At 48.8% G+C, this 23,882-nt stretch overlaps 1 protein-coding gene across 1 annotated transcript in view; it reads left to right on the top strand.

Moving 5' to 3' along the window:
• The first annotated feature begins 10,442 nt into the window (after window positions 1-10,442).
• LOC140191853 (uncharacterized) overlaps window positions 10,443-23,882 on the top strand; it is a 109,452-nt gene continuing 96,012 nt past the window's right edge. The window contains exons 1-4 of the mRNA XM_072249645.1: window positions 10,443-10,462; window positions 17,188-17,368; window positions 21,006-21,105; window positions 23,862-23,881. Of these exons, the coding sequence (XP_072105746.1) occupies window positions 10,458-10,462; window positions 17,188-17,368; window positions 21,006-21,105; window positions 23,862-23,881 (306 nt within the window). The 5' untranslated portion in view covers window positions 10,443-10,457. The remainder of the gene's footprint in view (window positions 10,463-17,187; window positions 17,369-21,005; window positions 21,106-23,861; window position 23,882) is intronic.

Below are 23,882 nucleotides of genomic sequence, written 5' to 3'. Positions count from 1 at the left end.
TGGAGGGTTATGGGTTGAGTGCAGGTCGGTGGGACTAGGTGAGAGTAAGAGTTTGGCACGGACTAGAAGGGCCGAGATGGTCTGTTTCCGTGCTGTAATTGTTATATGGTTATATGGTTATCAGAGGTGCAGAGGGACTTTCAGACATCCCACCCTGCAAAAACTCATTTCAGGGAGGTAGCAACCCTGCCCCCTGCAACCCCATATCCCCCCCTCCCCCCGGTTGACCTCCAAGGGTGTATGTAATACTTTGTTTAGTGGTTTTGTCTAATCTGTAAACCAAGCTGGGTACATGCAGAAAATGTGACATTATCATGTTTACTCTATGACAACTTTAAGCAAGTCTACAGGGAGTTTGGCCTCATCACATAGGATATCAATGGAGTAGCTCCTTAGCAGCTAGCCAGCTAGTTTAAATAACGTTAGCTGTGCTAATGAATGAATAACACCTGTTAAACTCACCTCAACATGTCGTTCACATTTTAACCCACCATGGGCAATAGAAAAGTCACTGTTGCAAACAGTGCAGCGGGCAACACTGTCATTATTTTTGAGGTCAACTATAAAGCCCACCCACAGAGAAAATTGATGGGTCTACTTAGTACGGAGAGAGACCAATCAGGATGCTCCCTCTCTCTCTCCCGCTCCCACTCTCGCTCTTGCTCTCAAAAAAGTCGATTTCCGGGATATTGTATATAATTTGCGGACATCAGGGAGCCGTTATCAATATGCGGAAGGCTCCCGGAACTTCTGGGAGAGGTGGGATGTCTGGACTTAGGAGTCCTCGTGCAAAACTCCCAGAAGGTTAATTTACAGGTTGAGTCTGTGGTAAAGAAGGCAAATGCCCTTGTTGGCATTTATTTCAAGTGGAATAGAATATAAAAGCAAGGAGATGATGCTGTGCCTTCATAAGACACTAGTTAGGCCGCATTTGGAGTATTGTCAATAGTTTTGGGCCCCATTTCTCAGAAAGGATGTGCTGTCATTGAAGAGTCCAGAGGAGGTTCACGAGGATTATTCCGGGAATGAAGGGGTTAACATATGAGGAGCTTTTGGCAGCTTTGGGTCTGAACTCACTGGAATTTTGAAGAATGGGGAGGGGGAGGGATCTCCCTGAATCCTACCAAATGTTGGAAGGACTAGATAGGGTGGATGTGGAGAGGATGTTCCCTGTGGTGGGGGTATCCAGAACTAGAGGGCACAGTCTTAAAATTGAGGGGTGACCTTTTAGAATGGAGGTAAGGAGGGATTTTTTTTTAGCCAGAGAGTAGTAAGTCTGTGGACTGCTCTGCCACAGACTGCAGTGGAGGCCAAGCCCGTGGATATATTTAAGGCGGAAGGCAGGTGTATGGAGTTGAGTGGGATCTGGGATCAGCCATGATGGAGTGGCAGAGCAGACTCGATGGGCTGAATGGCCTAATTCTGCTATGTTTTATGGTCTAAATGTAATAATATTAACTAATGATAAAGTACAGAATAATTAAATACACAATTTAACAATGTGCAATAACAATGTGTGAAGTAATAAAGCAGAGACTACAGGGCCCTGGTGAGACCACACCTGGAGTACTGTGTGCAGTTTTGGTCTCCAAATTTGAGGAAGGACATTCTTGCTATTGAGAGAGTGCAGTGTAGGTTCACGAGGTTAATTCCCGGGATGGCGGGACTGTCATATGTCGAAAGATTGGAGCGACTGGGCTTGTATACTCTGGAATTTAGAAGGCCGAGAGGGAATCTTGTTGAAACATATAAGATTATTAAAGGATTGGACACGCTGGAGGCAGGAAGCATGCTCCCGCTGATGGGTGAGTCCAGAACCAGAGGCCACAGTTTAAGAATAAGGGGTAGGCCATTTAGAACGGAGTTGAGGAAAAACTTTTTCACCCAGAGAGTGGTGGATGTATGGAATGCTCTGCCCCAGAAGGCTGTGGACGCCAAGTCTCTGGATGCATTCAAGAAAGAGATGGATAGAGCTCTTAAAGATAGTGGAATCAATGGTTATGGGGAGAAGGCAGGTAAAGGGTACTGATTGTGGATGATCAGCCATGATCACAGTGAATGGCGGTGCTGGCTCGAAGGGCCGAATGGCCTACTCCTGCACCTATTGTCTATTGTCTATTGACTGTTGTACTATGATGTGTGTTCTTCTGTCAACACAGGGATGAACTGTTGTACATGCTCATTGCATTTGGTAGGTATGATTTCCTGTAACAATCCTAATCTCAAATAATAACGAGGCAGCCTATAGAGAGGAAGTCATCACCCTGACACAGTGGTGTCAAGAAAACAACCTCTCCCTCAATGTCGCAACAACAAAGGAGCTGGTTGTGGACTACAGGAGGAATGGAGACAGGCTAACCTCTATTGACATCAATGGATCTGGGGTTGAGAGGGTGAACAGCTTTAAATTCCTCAGCATAAACATCACCGAGGATCTCACATGGTCTGTACATACCAGCTGTGTGATGAAAAAAGGCACAACAGCACCTCTTTCATGTCAGACAGTTGAAGAAGTTCGGTATGGGTCCCCAGATCCTAAGAACTTTCTACAGGGACACAACTGAGAACATCCTGACTGGCTGCATCACTGTGCCTCCCTCAATCGCAGTACTCTGCAGAGAGTGGTGCGGACAGCCCAGCACATCTGTAGACGTGAACTGCCCACTATTGAGGACAGTTACAGAGACAGGTGTGTAAAAAGGGCCCAAAGGATCATTGGGGACCCGAGTCACCCCAACCACAAACAGTTCCGGCTGCTACCATCCGGGAAACAGTACTGCAGCATAAAAGCCAGGACCAACAGGCTCCGGGACAGCTTCTTCCACCAGACCATCAGACTGATTAATTCACACTGACACAATTGTATTTCTATGTTATATTGACTGTCCTGTTGTACATACTATTTATTATGAATGATTATAAATTACACATTTAGACAGACGTAAGGTAAAGATTTTTACTCCTCATGTACGTGGGGGATGTAAGTAACAAAGTCAATTCGATCCTTGCGACAGCGGGACTGAATGAGCCTGCTTGACAGGGTGTTATTCGCTGGTCACAGAGAGAATATTTTTGATTGCCCATAATGGATACCACTTAACCCACGGGACAATTTGCAATGATCAATTCACCTATTGACCGGTGCCTCTTTGGACTGTGGGAGGAAACCGGAGCACCCGGAGGAAACCCACAGGGTCTCGGGGAGATCCTACTAACTCTTTGGAGGGGAAAGGTGCTGGCTATCTACTCTCGCCATTATCTGATGCCTCTCATCAATGCAAAGTGAAAAGCCTGAGCTCGCTCCATCTAGAGCACATTATCTCCCGTTTTTTTTCTCTCTCTTTCAAGGAAATCCTTTCAGCAGATACTGCTTGCTTATTTTAGGGTCCGGCATCTGCCGTTTTGTTGTTTGCCAAGGTTTCTTCTTAAACAGATTGACAAACTAATGCAACACACATCAAAGTTGCTGGTGAACGCAGCAGGCCAGGCAGCATCTCTAGGAAGAGGTACAGTCCGTCAGGACTAACTGTACACTGTACCTCTTCCTAGAGATGCTGCCTGGCCTGCTGCGTTCACCAGCAGCTTTGATGTGTGTTGCTTGAATTTCCAGCATCTGCAGAATTCCTGTTGTTTGACAAACTAATGCGCCAGGCAGGCCTTTTCCCGCTCGTCCTGCGGAATTCATCCCGGCTTTCGGGATGAACGCACTTCAGCTTCTCCCCCTCCCCGAGAGGAGTTAATAAGGACTACAAGGCGAGAGCGGTGGGCCCGCCGGGAGTTGTAGTCCGTCCTGCCCCGCGCCTGCGCGCCCTCGACGAAGGGGCGGGCCAGCAAGGCAACTACAACTCCCAGTGTGCTCGGCGAGGCTGCCTCAGCCTGGCAGGTGGGTTTGTGACGCAGTCTGCGTTGGACAGAGGAGGGGTGGGGGAGTGTTTCTGACGCTTTAAAAACATCCTGGGCCACCGCAGGAAAGTTTGTCTCTTAATGTTCTCCCTTATCTCCTTATAAAATCTCAGCTCCTTTAATTCCCTTTCTGTCCTGTGCAACTGCGTATTTAAAAAAAATATCCTTTCACTTTCAGTTCTGATCGTAGAGCCATTCGAGTCCTGTCTGACAGCTGAATTCGGTAAGGTTAAAGGTCTATTCAGTACTTCTCTTTAAAAACAACTGCTGTTAAGAAGTGATGTGGCTGCTGATTTGGGGGTATTGAAGGAATGGGGGTGAGTGGAAGGCGGGGGGGAAATCAGGTTGAAGTTTATTTGTACTGACTAGACACTTTATTGGGCACCGTCTGTACCTGGTGAAGCGGCCGCTGGGTCTGCTGCTGTAGCCCGTCCACTTCAAGCTGTTGTCCTCCTGGTTATTCGAGTTACTGTCGCCTTCCCGTCAGGTCGAGCCTTTCTCCTGCGACTCGTCTCATTTTCACCCACAGAACTGCCGCTCGCTGCATTTGTTGTGGTTGTTGTTGTTTCTTCCAAAGAAGAGACTCTAGAGACTGGTGTGTGTGTGTGTGTGTGTGTGTATCCCAGCAGTTTCTGAAATACTCAAACCACTCTATCTGGCACCAGCAATCATTCCACCGTCAATGTGACTTAGATGCCATTTCTTCCCCCCACCACGCATTCTGATGTTTGGTCTGAACAACTACCGAACCCCCTGCATCTCCTAAATCAACCTCCCCCCTCCCCCCCGCAGCACTAACAAGCCTTCCTCCTAGGATATTAGTCCCCCCCACCCCTGTCCCCGTCCCCTCTGTACAAGTCCCAGCTTCCCTGGGAGAGAGCCCAGTGGTTCAGAACTCTGAAGCCCTCCCTCCGACAGCAGCTCTTTAGCCAGGCGTTGAAACTCCTGCCCTCGCTGCCGCCTGATTGGCTGATGCGATGCTTGCCTTAAGCAGCAGGTGCGCCCCATAAAGTGGACACTGACATTGTGAAGTGCGCTGTTTTAGTGCAGTACGGAAAGATTGCCCCAACTTGCGACGAGTCTGAGAACCCTACAAGAAGGAGAGCATGAGAGTGAGGTAGTGCTGGCGGACGGCTGGGAAATCCGATGGCGGAGGGAAGAAAGCTGTCCCCTAAAACACTTTGAGCGCTGGTGGGCCGACTGCAAGAGATCGCGGCTGTTTATGTGTGCGTGAACCTACTTGTGTGTTACCTACAGCATGTTCCAGGCCGCTCGGCCCACAATGTTGTGCCGATCATATATCCCACTCTAGAAGCTGCCTGGAATTTCCCGACTGCGTAGCCCTCTATCTTCCTAAGCTCCACGTACTTATCTAAGAGTCTTTTAAAAGACCCCGTTGCATCCGCCTCGCCCACCGTCGCTGGCAGTTGCGTTTCACACACCCACCACTCTGTGTGAAAAACTTCGCTTTGTCATCCCCCCTTGTACCTAATTCCAAGCACTTTATAAGGGATGGGTTAGTAAATTTGCTGATGACACAAAGGTTGGAGGTGTTGTGGATGGTGTGGAGGGCTGTCACAGGTTACAGCGGGACATTGATGGGATGCAAAACTGGGCTGAGAAGTGGCAGATAGAGTTGAACCCAGGTAAGTGTGAAGTGGTTCATTCTGGTAGGTCAAATATGATGGCAGAATATAGTATTAATGGTAAGACTCTTGGCATTGTGGAGGATCAGAGGGATCTTGGGATCCGAGTCCATAGGACACTCAAAGCTGCTGTGCAGGTTGACTCTGTGGTTAAGAAGGCATACGGTGTATTGGCCTTCATCAATCATAGGATTGAGTTTAAGAGCCAAGAGGTAATGTTGCAGCTATATAGGACCCTGGTCAGACCCCACTTGGAGTACTGTGCTCAATTCTAGTCACCTCACTACAGGGAGGATGTGGAAACCATAGAAAGGGTGCAGAGGAGATTTACAAGGATGTTGCCTGGATTAGGGAGCATGGCTTATGAGAATAGGTTGAGAGAACTCGGCCTTTTCTCCTTGGAGCGACGGAGGATGAGAGGTGGCCTGATAGAGGTGTACAAGATGATGAGAGGCATTGATCGTGTGGATAGTCAGAGGCTTTTTTCCCAGGGCTGAAGTGGTTACCGCAAGAGGACACAGGTTTAAGGTGCTGGGGAGTAGGTACAGAGGAGATGTCAGGGGTAAGTTTTTTACTCAGAGAGTGGTGAGTGCATGGAATGGGCTGCCGGCAATGGTGGTGGAGATGGGTCTTTTAAGATGTGTTTAGATAGGTACATGGAGCTTAGTAAAATAGAGGGCTATAGGTAAGCCTAGTAATTTCTAAGGTAGGGACATGTTTGGCACAACTTTGTGGGCCGAAGGGCCTGTATTGTGCTGTAGGTTTTCTATGTTTCTATGCCTCCCATGCTAGCCATTTCAGCCCTAGGAAAAAGCCTCTGACTATCCACACGATCAATGCCTCTCATTATCTTGTACACCTCTCATCCTCTGCCGCTCCAAGGAGAAAAGGCCGAGTTCACTCAAGTTGGAGTGTGCCTTGCCATCCGAGTGTAGCGGGTCTATGGAGCGGAGAATTGGGCCCAGATCCCTTCTGTCCCTCGCCGGCAGCCATCCTGTCCTAGCTCTAGACGAGACCACTCCAGTTCCGGTCTTGGGGTCAGTCCAGTTCTGGTCTTGGGGTCCGGACTGGCAAAGGTGATAGGGGACGCACCTAGAAGGTTCACCGGGTTAAATGTTGGGCTCGAAAGCGGCTGGGCGCGGGAAGGCAGGGTGGGCTCACGCGGTTTGGAGTTTAGAAGCGTGGTTGTGGGACTGACAGGATGGATGTTGTGGGGATGTTTCCTCTGCTGACCGTACCTGTGGTGAGAACGTTGTAAGGATTTGGCAATTTCGGACTTAACTGTGGAAGTAGTTTCTTCCCCGAAGGTTTTGAATCTTTGGAATGGTCCGCACCCTGCGAGCTGTGGAGGTACATTTATTGGAAATGTTGGACCTACCCTTATTTCAGCCATTATCCTGCATGGCTTCCTCAACGTATCAAATATGCTTGCACCTCCGTTTTAATTGCTTCCAATGAAACATATTAGGTGTGGCGAGGTGGAGACAGGTCTCTACCAAAGGAGGTGTGAGGGCCTCCTTCCCTCCACTAGCCTGCAGGTCACCCTTGGGCAAGGTGTAGCACCTGCTTAGCCCCCGATCAGGGTCAGGTGAAACCACGGGAGCAGGTGGTGGATGGTTGTATGAGCAGCCGGTGCAGATCACAAGTCCTGGTGATGTGACCACTGATGCCAGGCGGACAGTCTCTGAAGAGTATTGATAATGGCTGGGGGTCACCTGTCTCATAAAGACACTGCCCCTGAAGGTGGCGATGGCAAACCTCTTCTCTCGAAAAATTTGCCAAGAACAATCATGGCCATGAGATTGCCCATGCCATACGAATCGTCACACGATGATGATGTCATACAACACGGCGCATAGTGACAATGAATGAAACGCATGTGAAATATTCTTCCAGTAACCTCAAATCATAAGCATTTCCTCTAACCTTCGGTTAAAAAGAACTTGCAGCTCTTTCCAGAGCTATCAGGGCTATAACCTTTGCTGTTTATTTATTCTGGTGCCTTTTACAGACTTCCCCTTTTCTCTGTCTCTGCACTGCGATTAACTTTTGCCAGTTGAAAGTAAATTTATTAGCAAAGTACGTGCATGTCACCCTCTCCAACCCTGAGATTCGTTTTCCTGCGGGCAATCACAGTCGGCACAAGGAGACGATCGGGTCGGTGAAACTGCGCACAAAGGTGGGCAAACAACCAAAGGAAGGCAATCTGCACAAATACTACTAATAATAACTAAACGAGTAGTCAGATAATATCGAGAACCTGAGATGTTGAGACCTTGAAGCTGGGTCCATAAGTTATGGGATCTCTTCGGAGTTCAGGTGATAATCACGCTGGCTCAGTATCCTGGGAGCTGACCTTTGGAAGGAAGCTGATGGAGAGGCTGAGAGGGTCATAGCACACTACAGTGCCGAGGCAGACCCTCGGCCCATCCCTACCATCAATGTTTATACTTTATTGTTGCCAAACAATCGATACCAGAACGTACAATCATCACAGCGATATTTGATTCTGCGCTTCGTGCTCCCTGGATTACAAATATTAAATATTAAAAATTAGTAAATATTAAAAATTTAGGTTATAAATCATAAATAGAAAATAGAAAAATGGAAAGTAAGGTAGTGCAAAAAAACTGAAAAGCAGGTCTGGATATTTGGAGGGTACGGCCCAGATCCGGGTCAGGATCCGTTCAGCAATCTTATCACAGTTGGAAAGAAGCTGTTCCCAAATCTGGCCGTACGAGTCGTCAAGCTCCTGAGCCTTCTCCCGGAGGGAAGAGGGATGAAAAGTGTGTTGGCTGGGTGGGTCGTGTCCTTGATTATCCTGGCAGCACTGCTCCGACAGCGTGCGGTGTAAAGTGAGTCCACGGACGGAAGATTGGTTTGTGTGATGTGCTGGGCTGTGTTCACGATCTTCTGCAACTTCTTCCGGTCTTGGGCAGGACAACTTCCATACCAGGTTGTGATGCATCCTAGAAGAATGCTTTCTACAGTGCGACTATAAAAATTAGTGAGGGTTTTAGGGGACAGGCCAAATCTCCAAATATATAAACAGCAAAGGTTATAGCCCTGATAGCTCTGGAAAGAGCTGCAAGTTCTTTTTAACCGAAGGTTAGAGGAAATGCTTATGATTTGAGGTTACTGGAAGAATATTTCACATGCGTTTCATTCATCATCACTATGCGCCGTGTTGTATGACGTCATCATCGTGTGACGAGTCGTATGGCATGGGCAATCTCATGGCCATGATTGTTCTTGGCAAACTTTTCTACAGAAGTGGTTTGCCATCGCTGCCTTCAGGGGCAGTGTCTTTATGAGACAGGTGACCCCCAGCGCAGACCCCTCCCACCCATGCACCTATCCAAACTTCTCTTAAATGTTGAAGTCGACCCCACATCCACCTCATTCTGCACTCTCACCGCCCCTCATGTTGCCCTTAAACATCTCACCTTTCACCCATGACCTCTGAAGTTCAGGTCTCACCCAACCTCAGTGGAAAAAGCCTGCTTGCATTCACCCTGTCAATACGCCTCATAATTTTCTATACCCCTGTGTCATCTCCCTCTCAATCTTCTAGATTCCAGGCAATGAAGTCCCAAGACCTCTCCCTGAGCACATTTGACAAGCCCTGTCCCACCCAGCCCTTTAAGGCAGTCAATATTTGGAGAGTTAAAACCACCTACTATCACGACCTTCTGTTCCTTGCAAGAGTCAGCCATACCGCTGTAAACTTGCTCCTCCTGAATCCTGCAGATGGTCGGCTAGTCTGTAACATAATCCCATTAACACGGTCATACCTTTCTTATTCCTCAGTTCCGCCCATAAAGTTCTCTAGCCTGCCCTGACTAAGCTCTCCTGTGACATCTTCCTTGACTCACAACAAACTAGTAGAACACGTGAAGGAGAGGCCTGCACACTCCAAAGGACCTCAGTCTCCTCAGGAAGTCGAGGCGACTCTGGCCTTTCTTGTACACAGGCTCCCCCTTTAATCCCTTCTGTCCGATCACATCTGAAGCAAAGGAACCCTGGAACACTGACCTGCCAGCCTTGCCCTTGCCAGTGCCCTAATTCCACGGCTGATCCATGTCGTAAGCTCATCCGTCTTTCCAGTTATTCCTAATAATTGCATTGAGGTTTACGCGGCTCAGAGCTGTCGACCTTTTGATTGGCAGGGGACAGTTTGTGCGGCTTCAGAGCTGTGTGTCAGACATGGCTATAAGCAGCACTGGGGCCTCACTTCCTGTACATCTTACAACTTTACAACACTGAGTCATGTCATCTGCAGAAATTCCCCGATGACTGGGCAGTAGTTGGGTGTGTAAGGGGAGGGTGGGAGGATGAACACAGGGCCCTGGTGGAGGACTTTTTTTAAATGGTGCAGGCTGAATCATCTGCAGCTCAACATCAGAAAGGCAAAAGAGATGGTGATGGACTTTAGGAAGACTGTTCCCTGTTGCTATTGATAGTGAGGATGTGATGAGGACCTACACGTACCTGGGGGTGCACCTGGATGACAGACTTGAGTGGAGCACCAACACAGAGGCTGTGTACAAGAAGGGCCAGAGTCGCCTCGACTTCCTGAGGAGACGGAGGTCCTTTGGAGTGTGCAGGCCTCTCCTTCACATGTTCAACCAGTCTGTTGTCACCAGGACAATCTTCTAAGCGGTGGTGTGCTGGGGCAATGGCATCAACGCAGGTGATGCCGACAGGCTCAATAAACTGATTAGAAAGGCTGGCTCTGTTATAGAAGTCAAACTGGACACACTGGAGACTGTGGCAGAACAAAGCACCAGACGGAAAATCCTGGCAATTCTGGACAATGTCTCTCACCCTCTGCACGTCACCTTGGCTGAACAGAGGAGCACTTTCAGTAATAGACTGAGACAACTGTACTGCTCCAAATAGCACGATATGAGGTCAGTCTAACCCTCGGCCATCAGGCTCTATAATGAGTCAACCTGTAGCTGGGGAAGTGGTGACCCCTCCCGTTAGACTGTTTGAGGTAACTTATTTTTTATTCTTTCTACTTCTCGTCTAATATTTGTATATCTGTGCACTTGTGATGCTACTGTGACACTGTAATGTCCTTTGGGAACGTATCTATCCCTGACTTTGTATGTAGGATTAACAACATTTTTCCCCAGAGTGATTCCACTATCTGTTCTCGCAGTCTGATTCCCATCCCACTGTATCTCCTAAACCAAACCCCACCCCCAACACAGCACTAGCAAACCTTTCTCCTAGGATATTAACCCCCCTCCGTCCCCTCTGTACAAGCCCCACCTTCTCTGGAAGAGAGCCCAATGATCCAAAACTCTGAAGCCCCCCCCCCTCCTACACCGGCTCCTTGGCCACGTGTTAAAACTGTGTAAATCTTCCCGTTACAGGGCTCGCGAGCACGTGGTACGGCCAGAAGTTGTCCTGAGATCACAGCCCTGGAGGACTGACCCTTTAGGTCCACACCTAACTCCCTGACCTCACTTTGCAGGACCTCCTCGCCCCTCCTGCCCCATGTCATCGGTCCCGATGTGGGCCACGACCTGGCTGCTCGCCCTCCCACTGAAGAGGGCCGTGGACTCGATCCCTGACCCTGGCACCCGGAAGGCGACAGACTGTCTGGGGTGTCTGGTTCCCGTCCGAAGGAACCTCCTTTCCGTTCCCCTGACTGGTGATCCTCTATCACCACTTCTCTCTCCTGAGCCACTAGCCAGACTTTCCCACAGACCGGACTGCTGCAGCTTTCCCTGCTACGTCTCTCGCCCCCACCCCTCCCACAGTAATATCCAAAGCTGTAGTCACGTTGAGGGGAACGGCCACAGAGGTACACAGCACTAGCTGCCTACTGCTGATGGTCACCCAGCTATCTGTGTCCTGCACCTTAGATGTAATTACCTCTCTATATACGTCCTATCAACCCCGCCTTCCCCGCCCCCAGCTCCCGAATGATCCAGAATTCATCCAATTTCAGCTCCAGATCCTTTAACACGATCTGTTAAAGCTGCAGCTGGGTGCACGTCTTGCAGGTGAAGTTGTCAGGGACATCTGAGGTTTCCCTGCCTGCCCGCCATCCCCGCAAGAGGAGCATTCCGCTATCCTGCCTGGCAACCCCTCCCTCCCCACCCCAGCTGTAAGTGCGCAGTGAGAAAGGAAGAGTAAATAGCGGCGGAAAAAAATCTACCTGTGGCCTAAGCCTCGATGAGTTTCAGCCTCAACTTCTCTCTCTAGCGCTGGCCCACTCACAGGATAGCCACTCCCGAAATGGCAGCTCCACTTAAACCTAACTTCTTTTCATTGGGTCTTGCCGCGTTCCCGATCTCGCACAGTCCGATGTCTCCTCGGGGCTATGGCATGCAAAATGTGCTGACTGCCCCCCCCCCCCCCCCCATTGGCTTTGTTTGAACCCGGTCTCCCTCCAAGCAATCCGGTGTCTTGTCGAGACTGTCGCACACAAAGTGCGGCGGCTGCCCTCGCTCTGCTCTGTAAACTAAAATTATTTTAAAATTCATTGTGTGTTCTTTCCCGGCTCAGCTCAGGCTCTTTGTGCTTTATACTTTATTGTAGCCAAGCAATTGATACTAGAGCATACAAACATCACAGCGATATTTGATTCTGCGCTTCGCGCTCCCTGGAGTACAAATCCATAGTAAATATAGTAAAAATTTAAATTATAAATCATAAATAGAAAATAGAAAAATGGAAAGTAAGGAAGTACAAAAAAACCGAGAGGCAGGTCCGGATATTTGGAGGGTACGGCCCAGATCCGGGTCAGGATCCATTCAGCAGTCTTATCACAGTTGGAAAGAAGCTGTTCCCAAATCTGGCCGTACGAGTCTTCAAGCTCCTGAGCCTTCTCCCGGAGGGAAGAGGGACGAAAAGTGTGTTGGCTGGGTGGGTCGTGTCCTTGATTATCCTGGCAGCACTGCTCCGACAGCGTGTGGTGTAAAGTGAGTCCACGGACGGAAGATTGGTTTGTGTGATGTGCTGTGCCGTGTTCACGATCTTCTGCAGCTTCTTCCGGTCTTGGACAGGACAACTTCCATACCAGGTTGTGATGCACCCTAGAAGAATGCTTTCTACGGTGCATCTATAAAAATTAGTGAGGGTTTTAGGGGACAGGCCAAATTTCTTTAGTTTTCTCAGGAAGTAAAGGCGCTGGTGGGCCTTCTTGGCAATGGACTCTGCTTGGTTGGACCAAGTCAGGTCATTGGTGATATTGACCCCGAGGAACCTAAAGCTTTGTAGATATATTCGCAAACGAAAAGGGACGGCACGCGTGTTCAGGGCCACAAGAAAAGAGTATATTAGAACCAGCACCATTGCAGTTCAGAAAGAAAAACAGATCTCTGTAGGAGTAGGTAGCAGCAGTGTCAGAAATGAGAGTAACAGACATCTTCCTCGAAATGAGGTGACGTGGAATGGCAACAGACTTGCACACCTTGTCTCTGTCTGTGTAGGTGTGTCTTCCTCTCTGCGCCTCTGTCCCTCTCACCACCCCCTCCCTCTCCCCTCTCATTCTCTCTGTCTGGACATACTCCGACTCTCCCGGCACACTGTTCCCTTTCTCAGCACTGGTCACCAGCCGTGACCAAGCCAAGGACAAAACACACTCTCCTCGCACCAGGAAGGTCCCCCTCGTCTTGGAAACCCTTCACCCTGGTACTTTTCCGTGCATTTGGTACCTGCCTCTGCACGATGACCTTGCCTTCCCTTGAATCAGCTCCCAAAGGAGGAATCACCTTTAACTCTTTCCTTACAGCTCCTTTTAAACCCCCTCCAAGCAATCCAGTGTCTCCTCGGGACTGAAAATGTTGGCTGAAATGTTGACTGTTTGTTCCTGTCCAGAGATGCTGTCTGACCTGCTCAGGTATTCCAGCATTCTGTGGGTGCAACACAGCAATTAATACTTCCACAGTGATTGTTATAATCAAATTTTTCAAGCATTACTCTGTTGCCAAAGTCTGCCTGCGCAGTGCAACTCTTGAGATCTGTCTTGTCCAGATAGCCAGGAAATACAGAAAAACGATGAAGTTGCTGAAAGACAAGATACCAACCCCTGCCCCACCACCCACCCAAACTCCCTGCACGAACAAGAAAAAGCAAAAGAAAAACTCTTCCCCCACCACCACCCCTAACCCCTCCCTCACACAAAAACTGACAGATCGTCCACAGAGAAAACAACAAGTTAAACATCATAACCACCCTAAACCCCTCCCTCACCCAAAAACTATCATATCGTCCACAGGGAAACATCAGATTTAACATCAAACCCACCCCCCCTCCCCCAATCTCTTTCCCCACCCCCAACAGAAACCGTAGTAGAAGTGATTTGGCCATTTTATTTATTCTCTTTTGTTAATGTTTTGGTCATTTGCTGGGATATAATTTTACTGCTGACAGATTTTACTGCCCCACCCTGGTGGATTTTCCGTTCATGGGAGTTATGAGTTTTCCATCTGTGTTCCAGCAAGTTAGGCACACTGTCAAATGTCCACTCTTTTGTTGTTTCACAGCATGAACATTGACCCTATCCCTGCTGAACTGTACCCCTGTTTTCTCTCCTCTTCAAGAGCAGACTCGATGGGCTGAATGGCCTAATTCTGCTATTTACAGTCTGTGCAAACGTCTCAGGCACCTGTATATAGCTGGGGTGCCTAAGACTTCTGCACGCAGTACTGTGTTTGTCAATGTACAGCGGAGAGTGTGCTTTTAAATCCGGCCGGAGCAAAGGGATGTTGGGAATCTTGCACATGGAATACCGCTGAAGGGGTGTGGGGACAGGTGGCGGAGAAGATGTGTCAGGCGGGGGGTACTGACACACCTGGCCCTGAGACACCAGGCAAGGTCACTTGATTCCAAACAATTAGTTTATTGATCATTACAGGATGTCTCTCTGGTGTTTCCCGCCCCCTCCCCTCTCCCTTCCCCTTTTCCCAACCGTGATTCCCCTCTCCCTGCCCCCTTCCCACTCCCAGTCCACAATAGAGACCCAGATCAGAATCAGATTTATCATCACTCACATATGTCATGAAATTTGTTTTATTTCGTGTGGCTATGGTACCGTGCAATACATAACATTACTACAGTGCTGTGCAAAAGTTTTAAGCTCCCTAGTCCCAACTTTTTGACTGAATAGATGCCGAATGGTTAATGTCAGGAGAATGTCAGGTTCTCATGAGATCCTGTCTGCCACCATTGTCCATCGTAAATGGTGGTCTGCTGCAGGTTTCTGGCTGTTTTAAACAGTTTGATCCCTGCAATTTCTTTTTCATTCCCTTTCATGTCACTTGTGTGTAAATTTCTTTCCTTGCACAGACTGATCCAAGTTGGTCTCATTTTCTTTCGTGATAAATGAGGGTCAGATTTGATTAATCTTTTTAAAAGCAATCCCTGTGTTCAGATCCCTGGATGAGGGAATTGCTGGCTTTGTGGCCAGGTTTGTGGACGATACAAAGACGGGTGGTGAGGGCTGGTGGTGTTGAGGAAGCAGGGAGTCTGCAGGACGACTTGGACAGATTAGGAGAACAGACAGAGAAGTGGCAGATGGAATGCAGTGTCGGGAAGTGTGCAGAGGCATGGGCTACTTTCGAAATGGAGAAAATTTTAAGAACTCAATGTACAGAGGGAGTTCTCGCGCAGGTTAAGTTGCAGGATACGTCGGCGGGGAGAAAGGCAAGTGCAGTGTTGGCACTCATCTGGAGAGGACTAGAATACAAAAGCAAGGATGTGACGATGAGGCTTGAGGCTTGAGGCTGGTGAGGTCTTACTTGGAATATTGTGAACAATTTTGGGAGCCTTATCTGAGCAAGGATGCGCTGACATTGAAGAGGAGGTTCACGAGGATGATCCCAGGGATGGAAAGGTTAACGTGTGAGGAGCATTGGAATGCTCTGCTCTGGGCCTGTACTTGCCAGAGTTGAGACGGGAGGATCTGACTGAAACCCGTCAGATAGTGAAAGGCCTAGATAGAGTGAACATGATGGACACGGCTTCAGAATAGAAGGTCCTCCCTTTAGAACAGAGATGGGAAGGAATTTCTTCAGGCAGAGGGTGATGAATCTGTGGAATTCATTTCACAGAATCACGGTCTTTGACCATGATTGTCCTTGGCATATTTTTCCTCAGAAGTAATTTATCACTGCCGCCTTCCGGGTGGCAAGTGGAGACACGTCCCTACCAAAGGAGATGTAAGGCACTCCTTCCCTCCACTAGCCTGCAGGCCACCCTTGGGCAAGGTGTAGCGCCTGCTTAGCCCCCTGATCAGGGTCACGTGAAGCCGTGACAGCAGGTGGTGGACGGTCGTACGAGCAGCCGGTGCAGATCACAAGTCCTGGTGATGTGACCACTGACGCCAGGCAGACAATCTCTGAAGAGTATTGATAATGGCTGGGGGTCACCCGCCTTGTAAATAGGAAGGGTGTCAGAAGATACAAGGAGGAGGCAGGGGAATGGGGTTGAGGGGGATAATACATTTTGAGGAGAGATTGAGCCATCTGGGACTGGGACGGGAGTTCAGAAGAATGAGAAGCGATCTTATAGAAACATATAAAATTATGAAAGGGATAGATAAGATAGAAGCAGGAAAGTTGCTTCCACTGGTAGATGAAATTTGCACTAGGGGACAAAGCTTCAAGACTCTGGGGAGTAGATTTAGGTCGGAGATGAGGAGGAACTGCTTTTCCCAGAGAGTGGTGAATCTGTGAAATTCTCTGCCCAATGAAGCAGTGGAGGCTACCTCAGTAAATATATTTAAGAAAAGGTTGGATATATTTTTGCAGAGCAGGAGAATTAAGGGTTGCGGGGAAAAGTCAGGGAGGTGGAGATGAGTCCATGGCCGGATCAGCCATGATCTTATTGAATGGCGGGGCAGGCTCGACGGGCCAGATGGCCGACTCCTGCTCCTATTTCTTGGGTTCTTATCAGCCTCGATGGAATGGTGGAGAAGATTTGAATTTGAATTGAAATTGTGTCTATTTAAATCTCGCAACCATCCCACAACGTGAGGGAGTAAAGATCTTTGACTCTATCGCAGTGTACAGGCATGTGAATTTAGAAGTCTTAATAGCTTAAAGAAAGAAGCTGTCCCAGAGCCTATTGATCCTGGCTTTAATGCTGCGGTAGCGTTTGCCAGCTGGAAGCAGCTGGAACAGTTTATGGTTGGGAGGGGGGTGGGTGACTGGTGTCCCCAGTGATCTTCCAGGCTGCCTTTCTGTACCTGCTGCTGTAAGTGTCCTCAATGGAGGGAAGTTCACATCCACAGATGCGCTGGGCTGTCCGTGCCACTCTCTGCAGTGCCCAGTGATCAAGGTTGGTGCAGTTCCCGTACCAGGCAGTCGGGATGCTCTCAATGGTGCCCCTGTAGAAGGTCTTGAGGATTTGGGGGCTCAGTCACCTGAGGTGGACGAGATGCTGTTGTGCTTTTTTTTTGCCACACAGCCGGTGTGTACAATCCAGGTGAGATCTTTGGTGATGTGTATACTGAGAAACGTGAAACTGCTCTCCCTCCCAACTACAGTCCCAAGTGGCCTGATTCTGTTCCTGTGTCTTGTGGTCTTGCATCATAAAGGTGTTTTTTTTTTTTCCCCCTATGAAGGAGGTCTCAGACACTGGCTAAACACATTTTGTTTTTCTCTCCGTTGCTCAGTCTGGACACCATGAACCAAGAGTCATTGGCTGGCAGCTCTTCACTGTACTCCAGCACCTTCGCCCAAGTCATCTTTGTCAACGTAGAGAAGCAGTACACGACAGACGTCGCTGTGAAATGCAATTACACTCTGACTCCCAGGATCACACCCCATAAGAACGACTGGATTGGAATTTTCAAGGTAAGAATTCCCCCCGCCCCACTTTGCAAATACAAAATAGTAATCGGTTTATCGATGTAGAGATACAGCATGGGATCGGCCTTCGAGCGGCCCCCACCGATTTTAAACCCAGCCTAAACGCAGGACAATTTACAATGACCAATTAACCTCTCGACGCACGCAAACTGCTGGAGGAATTGCAGCACGTCAGGCAGCACCCATGGAAAGGAGTGAAGCTGGTGATGCTTTGGGCCGACCGTCATCTTCAGGACTGAGAAGGGAGGGGGACGGTGCCTGAATAAAATGATGGGGGTGGGGTCAGGATGGGGTTGGGGGGAGAGGCTAACTGGAAGGTGCTAGGTGAGCCAGGTGGGTGGGAAAGGTCAAGGGGGCTGCAGAAGGAAGAGCCTGACTGGAGATGGAGAGTGGACCATTGGAGAAAGGGAAGGCGGGTGAGAAGAGCTGAAAGGTCAGAGCTGAGAATGGGCGGGCGGTGGATTTTGTCCACCGGAAGGAGAAATCTATGTTCATGCCATCAGGTTGGAGGCTACCCAGATGGAATATGAGTGTTGGGGCTCCCCCACCCTGAGGGTGGCCTCATCTTGGCACGAGCGGAGGCCGTGGATCGACATGCGGGAATGGGAATTAACTTATTAACCTACTGGCCTTTGTTCTGTGTGAGGGTTCCGGAGCATCAAGGGGAAACCCACGTGCACACAGGGAGACCACAGAAACTTGATCACTGGGGATACCGGATTTGAACACCAAGCCCCGACGCCCCCGAGCTGTAACAGCCTCACGCTGACCACTATGCTGCCCTGGTGTCCCACCCCTTAGAATTGTCACATATACTGAGGGGCATGTGGGTGGCGGGGTGGAGATACGTCTCTACCAAAGGAGGTGTGAGGTGCTCCTTCCCTCCACCAGCCTGCTGGTTACCCTTGGGCAAGGGGTAGCACTTGCTTAGCCCCCCCAACCTGGGTCATGTGAAGCTAAGGGAGCAGGTGGTGGATGGTCGTATGAGCAGCCGGTGCAGATCACAAGGCCTGGTTATGTGACCACTGACGCCAGGCAGACACACTCTGAAGAGTATTGATAATGGCCGGGGTCACCCGTCTTGTAAAGTCACTGCCCAGAAGAAGGCGATGGCAAACCACTTCGGAGGAAAAATTTGCCAAGAACAATCATGGTCGTGGAAAGACCGTGATCGCCCACATCATGCGACGCGGCGCATGATGATGATGTCATGTGATGCGGAACGTAACGATGTCATGTGACAGGGCACATGACGAATGAACTAAGAGGCAGAGAAAAACCTTTGCTTCACGTGTCCTCCGTAGAGATTATTTCATTCCAACACGACATTGAGGGAGGACAGTAATGGAATGCAGAACATATTACAGTTACTCAGAAAGTGCAACGCCAGCAGATAATAAAGTGAACAGTTACAATGAGGTATATTGGGAGGTTAAGAGTCTATGTTATCTTGTTAGGGGATCGTTCAATAGTCCTATAACAGCAGATCAGAAACTGACCTGGAACCTGGTAGCACTTTTTCCATCTGTCTGATGGGAGGGGAGAGGATGAAATAATCTGGATTGACTGGAGTTTTTTTTTTACAAATGCTGCTTATCTGCAGTACAGTGCAAAAGTCTTGGGCACATATATGTGACTAGGGTGCTTAAGAATTCTACACAGTACTGTTATTTGTCAGCATGGAGTGGAGAGCGAGTTTGTAAATCTGACAGGAGCACAGGGTGTTGGGAATGGCGAGGATGGAGCACTGCGGGAGGGGTGAGGGACAGGTGGCAGAGGAGGAGTGTCAGGGGTCGCGGGGTGGCGGAGGGGAGACATACCCAGACCTGAGACACCAGGCAAGGTCATCTGCTTCAAACAATTGGTTTATTGATCATTACAGAATGTCCCGCTCCCTCCCCTCTCCCTTCCCCTTTTCCCCAACCATGATTCCCCTCTCCCTGCCCCCCCTTCCCACTCTCAGTCCACAATACAGACCCGTATCAGAATCAGGTTTATCATCGCTTACGTATGTCGTGAGTTTTTATTCTTCATGGCAGCAGTACTGGATTCAGAGCTACAGAGTAGGAGTTTGAAGAAATTTGGTATGTCAACAAATACACTCAAGAACTTCCGTGGAGAGCATTCTGACACCGTCAGGTATTGGGGGGTAGGGGCTACTGCACAGGACCGAAAGAAGCTACAGAGGGTTGTAAACCTAGTCAGCTCCATCTTGGGTATTAGCCTACAAAGTACCCAGGACATCTTCAGGGAGCGGTGTCTCAGAAAGGCAGCGTCCATGATTAAGGACCCCCCAGCACCCAGGGCATGCCCTTTTCTCACTGTTACCATCAGGGAGGAGGTACAGGAGCCTGAAGACACACACTCAACGATTCAGGAACAGCTTCTTCCCCTCTGCCATCAGGGAGGAGGTACAGGAGCCTGAAGACACACACTCAGCGATTCAGGAACAGCTTCTTCCCCTCTGCCATCAGGGAGGAGGTACAGGAGTCTGAAGACACACACTCACCGATTCAGGAACAGCTTCTTCCCCTCTGCCGTCAGGGAGGAGGTACAGGAGCCTGAAGACACACACTCAACGATTCAGGAACAGCTTCTTCCCCTCTGCCGTCAGGGAGGAGGTACAGGAGCCTGAAGACACACACTCAGCGATTCAGGAACAGCTTCTTCCCCTCTGCCATCAGGGAGGAGGTACACAGGAGCCTGAAGGTACACACTCATCGATTCAGGAACAGCTTCTTCCCCTCTGCCATCAGGGAGGAGGTACAGGAGCCTGAAGACACACACTCAACGATTCAGGAACAGCTTCTTCCCCTCTGCCGTCAGGGAGGAGGTACAGGAGCCTGAAGACACACACTCAGCGATTCAGGAACAGCTTCTTCCCCTCTGCCATCAGGGAGGAGGTACACAGGAGCCTGAAGGCACACACTCATCGATTCAGGAACAGCTTCTTCCCCTCTGCCATCAGGGAGGAGGTACAGGAGCCTGAAGACACACACTGAACGATTCAGGAACAGCTTCTTCCCCTCTGCCGTCAGGGAGGAGGTACAGGAGCCTGAAGACACACACTCAACGATTCAGGAACAGCTTCTTCCCCTCTGCCATCAGGGAGGAGGTACAGGAGCCTGAAGACACACACTCAGCGATTCAGGAACAGCTTCTTCCCCTCTGCCATCAGGGAGGAGGTACAGGAGCCTGAAGACACACACTCAGCGATTCAGGAACAGCTTCTTCCCCTCTGCCATCCGATTCCTAAATGGACATTGAACCTGTGAACACTACCTCACTTTTTTAATATATTATTTCTACTTTTGCACAATTTTTAATCTATTCAACATGCATATACTGTAATTGATTTTACTCATTTATTTATTTTTACTTTTTCTCTTCTACATTATGTGTTGCATTGAATCGCTGCTGCTAAGTTGACAAGTTACACGACACATGCCGGTGATAATAATCCTGATTCTGAGTGATACATAAATTTACTACAGTATTGTGTAAAAGTCTTGGGCACCCCATTATATACCTGAAACCTTTGCACAGTGCTTTATGTCGCGTCGTTTTGTGAACTGCCTGCACGGCTCTTTAGCTTATAAGCTATCCTTCTGTTTTGCCGCAGGTTGGATGGAGTACTGCTCGAGATTACCACACATTTGTTTGGGCCCCTCTCCCGAAGCAGGCCGGTCAGGTGGAACACCAGCAGCAAGTAACGTTCGAAGGTAAGGGGCGTTTGAAAGCTTCCGACGGACCCAGTAGGGTGTTGCCCAAAAGAGGGACCTTAGATGCTGCAAGTCTATTCAGTTCCTCAGTGAAGTTACTGACTGGTTCTCGGAACGCAGGAGAAGCCCTCGATAGATTAGATTATGAGGACACTCAGTCCTCGTTTATTGTCATTTAGAAATGCATGCATTAATTCAAAGATACAATGTTCCTCCAGAAAGATATCACAGGAACAACAGGACAAACCAAAGACTAAAACTGACAAAACCACATAATTATAACATTATGTCCCGACGAAAGGTCTCGGCCCGAAACGTCGACTGCACCTCTTCCTATAGATGCTGCCTGGCCTGCTGCGTTCACCAGCAACTTTTATGTGAGTTGCTTGAAATTCCAGCATCTGCAGATTTCCTCGTGTTTTGTGTAATTATAACATATAGTTACAACATTTATATAGTTAATGCCCTTCCCTTGGACAACATTGGTGTCGTGGAGAGGGGAGACTTGCAGCATGGGCAACTGCTGGTCTTCCATACAACCTTGCCCAGGCCTGCGCCCTGGAGACTTTCCAGGCACAGAGCCGTGGTCTCACTAGATCAATGGATGCCTTTATTATTAGTTACAACAGTGCAAAGCAATACCGTAATTTGATAAAGAGCAGACCATGGGGCACGGTTTAAAAAAAAAGTCTCAAGTCCCGATAGCCTCATCATCTCACGCAGGCGGTAGAAGGGAGAAACTCTCCCTGCCATGAAGCTCCAAGCGCCGCAAACTGATTAATGTCATTTCCAGTACGCAAGCGTAAAGGAGAACAAAATATTTGTTACTCCAGATCCGATACAGGACAAAACAAAACTCAATATAAAGAACACAATAATAAAATCACAATAAGATAAAGAATACTATAATTTAAAAAAGAACAGAATAAATATAAATACGTAAGATTAGCTTATACACACAGATTGATTGTGTGTCCGTAAAGTGATGCTGGACACAGGAGTGTCTGTACAGAAGGTGGCTCTGACCGGAAATGATAAAAGTAGTGGTGGTTGGGGGTGGATTAGTGGGTGGAGGTGCTGATCAGCCTCACCGCTTGGGAAGAGTAACTTATTTTGAGTCTGGTGGTGCTGGTGTGGATGCTATGCAGCCTTCTCCCTGATGGGAGTGGGACAGACAGTCTGTGAGCAGGGTGGGTGGGATCCTTCATGATGATACTGGCCCTTTTTCCCAGCACCTTTCTGTGTTTATGTCCTTGCTGGCGGTCGGCTGGTGTCGGTGACGTGTTGGTCAGTTTTGACCGTCTTTTGTCTGCCGCAGTGCAGTTTGGGAACCGGGCAGTGATGCAGCTGGTTAGGATGCCCCTACTGGGCATCTGTAGAATGATGGGAATATGGATGTGCAGAGTCCAGCTCTCTTCAGCCTTCTCAGAAAGCAGAGTTGTGGGTGGGCTTTCTCAACCGTGGAGGATGTGTCCTGGGTCCGTGAGAGGTGGTGCGAGATGTGCACTCCCAGGACCTTGAAACGGCAGGCAGTTTCCTCTGCACTGCCACTGGGTAACGTACAAACACAGGCACCTCAATAGTCAGAGGAAGCATTTAAGAGTAATTGTCTTGCAAACTTTTCTTGGCACAGAACTTTGAATTAGTGGAATGCGCGAGGACTTGGAGTCAGTAGTTCCGTGTTTTAAGGAATATAATCCACCAGTTTATTGGCCGAGTAAAATGGTCACGGCCTCCCCAACCCCAGCCACCCACCACCCCACAACAAGCTTGGGTTGGAGCTGATTGCAGCAGAAAATGTTACGGACAAGGGGCACACAGTTGTACAATTTGACCCACTGATAACAATAACTAATTTCCTGATATACTAGGGCGGGAATAAAAACCTGCGTCAATGCAGAAACAGAATAAAAATCAGAACCTGCTTTAACATAGCTGGCATATGTCGTGAATAGTGTTTTACAGTAACATTGCAATATATTTTAATATTACAGTACAATATAAGTTTTGTATTACAGTAAGAAATAGTTGTATAACCGAAGGACCAAAGTAAGCTGCAGGGAGTTGTAAAATTAGTCAGCTCCATCATGGCTACTAGCCTGTATAGTAGCCAAGACATCTTCAAGGAGCTGTGCATCAGAAAGGTGGCGGCCATTATTATTAAGGACCTCCCCCCCGCCACGCCCTCCATTCCCAGGACGTGCCCTCTTCTCATTGCTACCATCAGGGAGGAGGTACAGGAGCCTGAAGACACACACTCAACGATTCAGGAACAGCTTCTTCCCCTCTGCCATCAGGGAGGAGGTACAGGAGCCTGATAGAGGTGTACAAGATGATGAGAGGCATTGATCGTGTGGATAGTCAGAGGCTTTTCCCCAGGGCTGAAATGACTAGCATGAGAGGGCACAGTTTTAAGGTGCTTGGAAGTAGGTATAGAGGAGATGTCAGGTAAGTTTTTGTTTACGCAGAGAGTGGTGAGTGCGTGGAATGGGCTGCCAGTGACGGTGGTGGAGGTGGATATGATAGGGTGTTTTAAGAGACTCCTGGATGGGTACATGGAGCTTAGAAAAACAGAGGGCCATGGGTAACCCTAGGTAATTTCTAAAGTGAGTACATATTCGGCACAGCGTTGTGGGCCGAAGGGCCTGTACTGTGCTGTAGGTTTTCTATGTTTCCAACTTCAATGAAAAGCATAACATTGAGAGACTTCATAGTCATGAAAGTGTATTGTGTGTGTGTTTTTTTTGTTTTGGCAGCTTACTATCTTCCAAAGGACG

The sequence above is a fragment of the Mobula birostris genome, chromosome X (assembly GCF_030028105.1).
Source record: "Mobula birostris isolate sMobBir1 chromosome X, sMobBir1.hap1, whole genome shotgun sequence".
Taxonomy (NCBI): Eukaryota; Metazoa; Chordata; class Chondrichthyes; order Myliobatiformes; family Myliobatidae; genus Mobula; species Mobula birostris.
The sequence above is the reverse complement of the archived record's forward strand: the minus strand, read 5'-3'. Positions and strand labels throughout refer to the sequence as shown.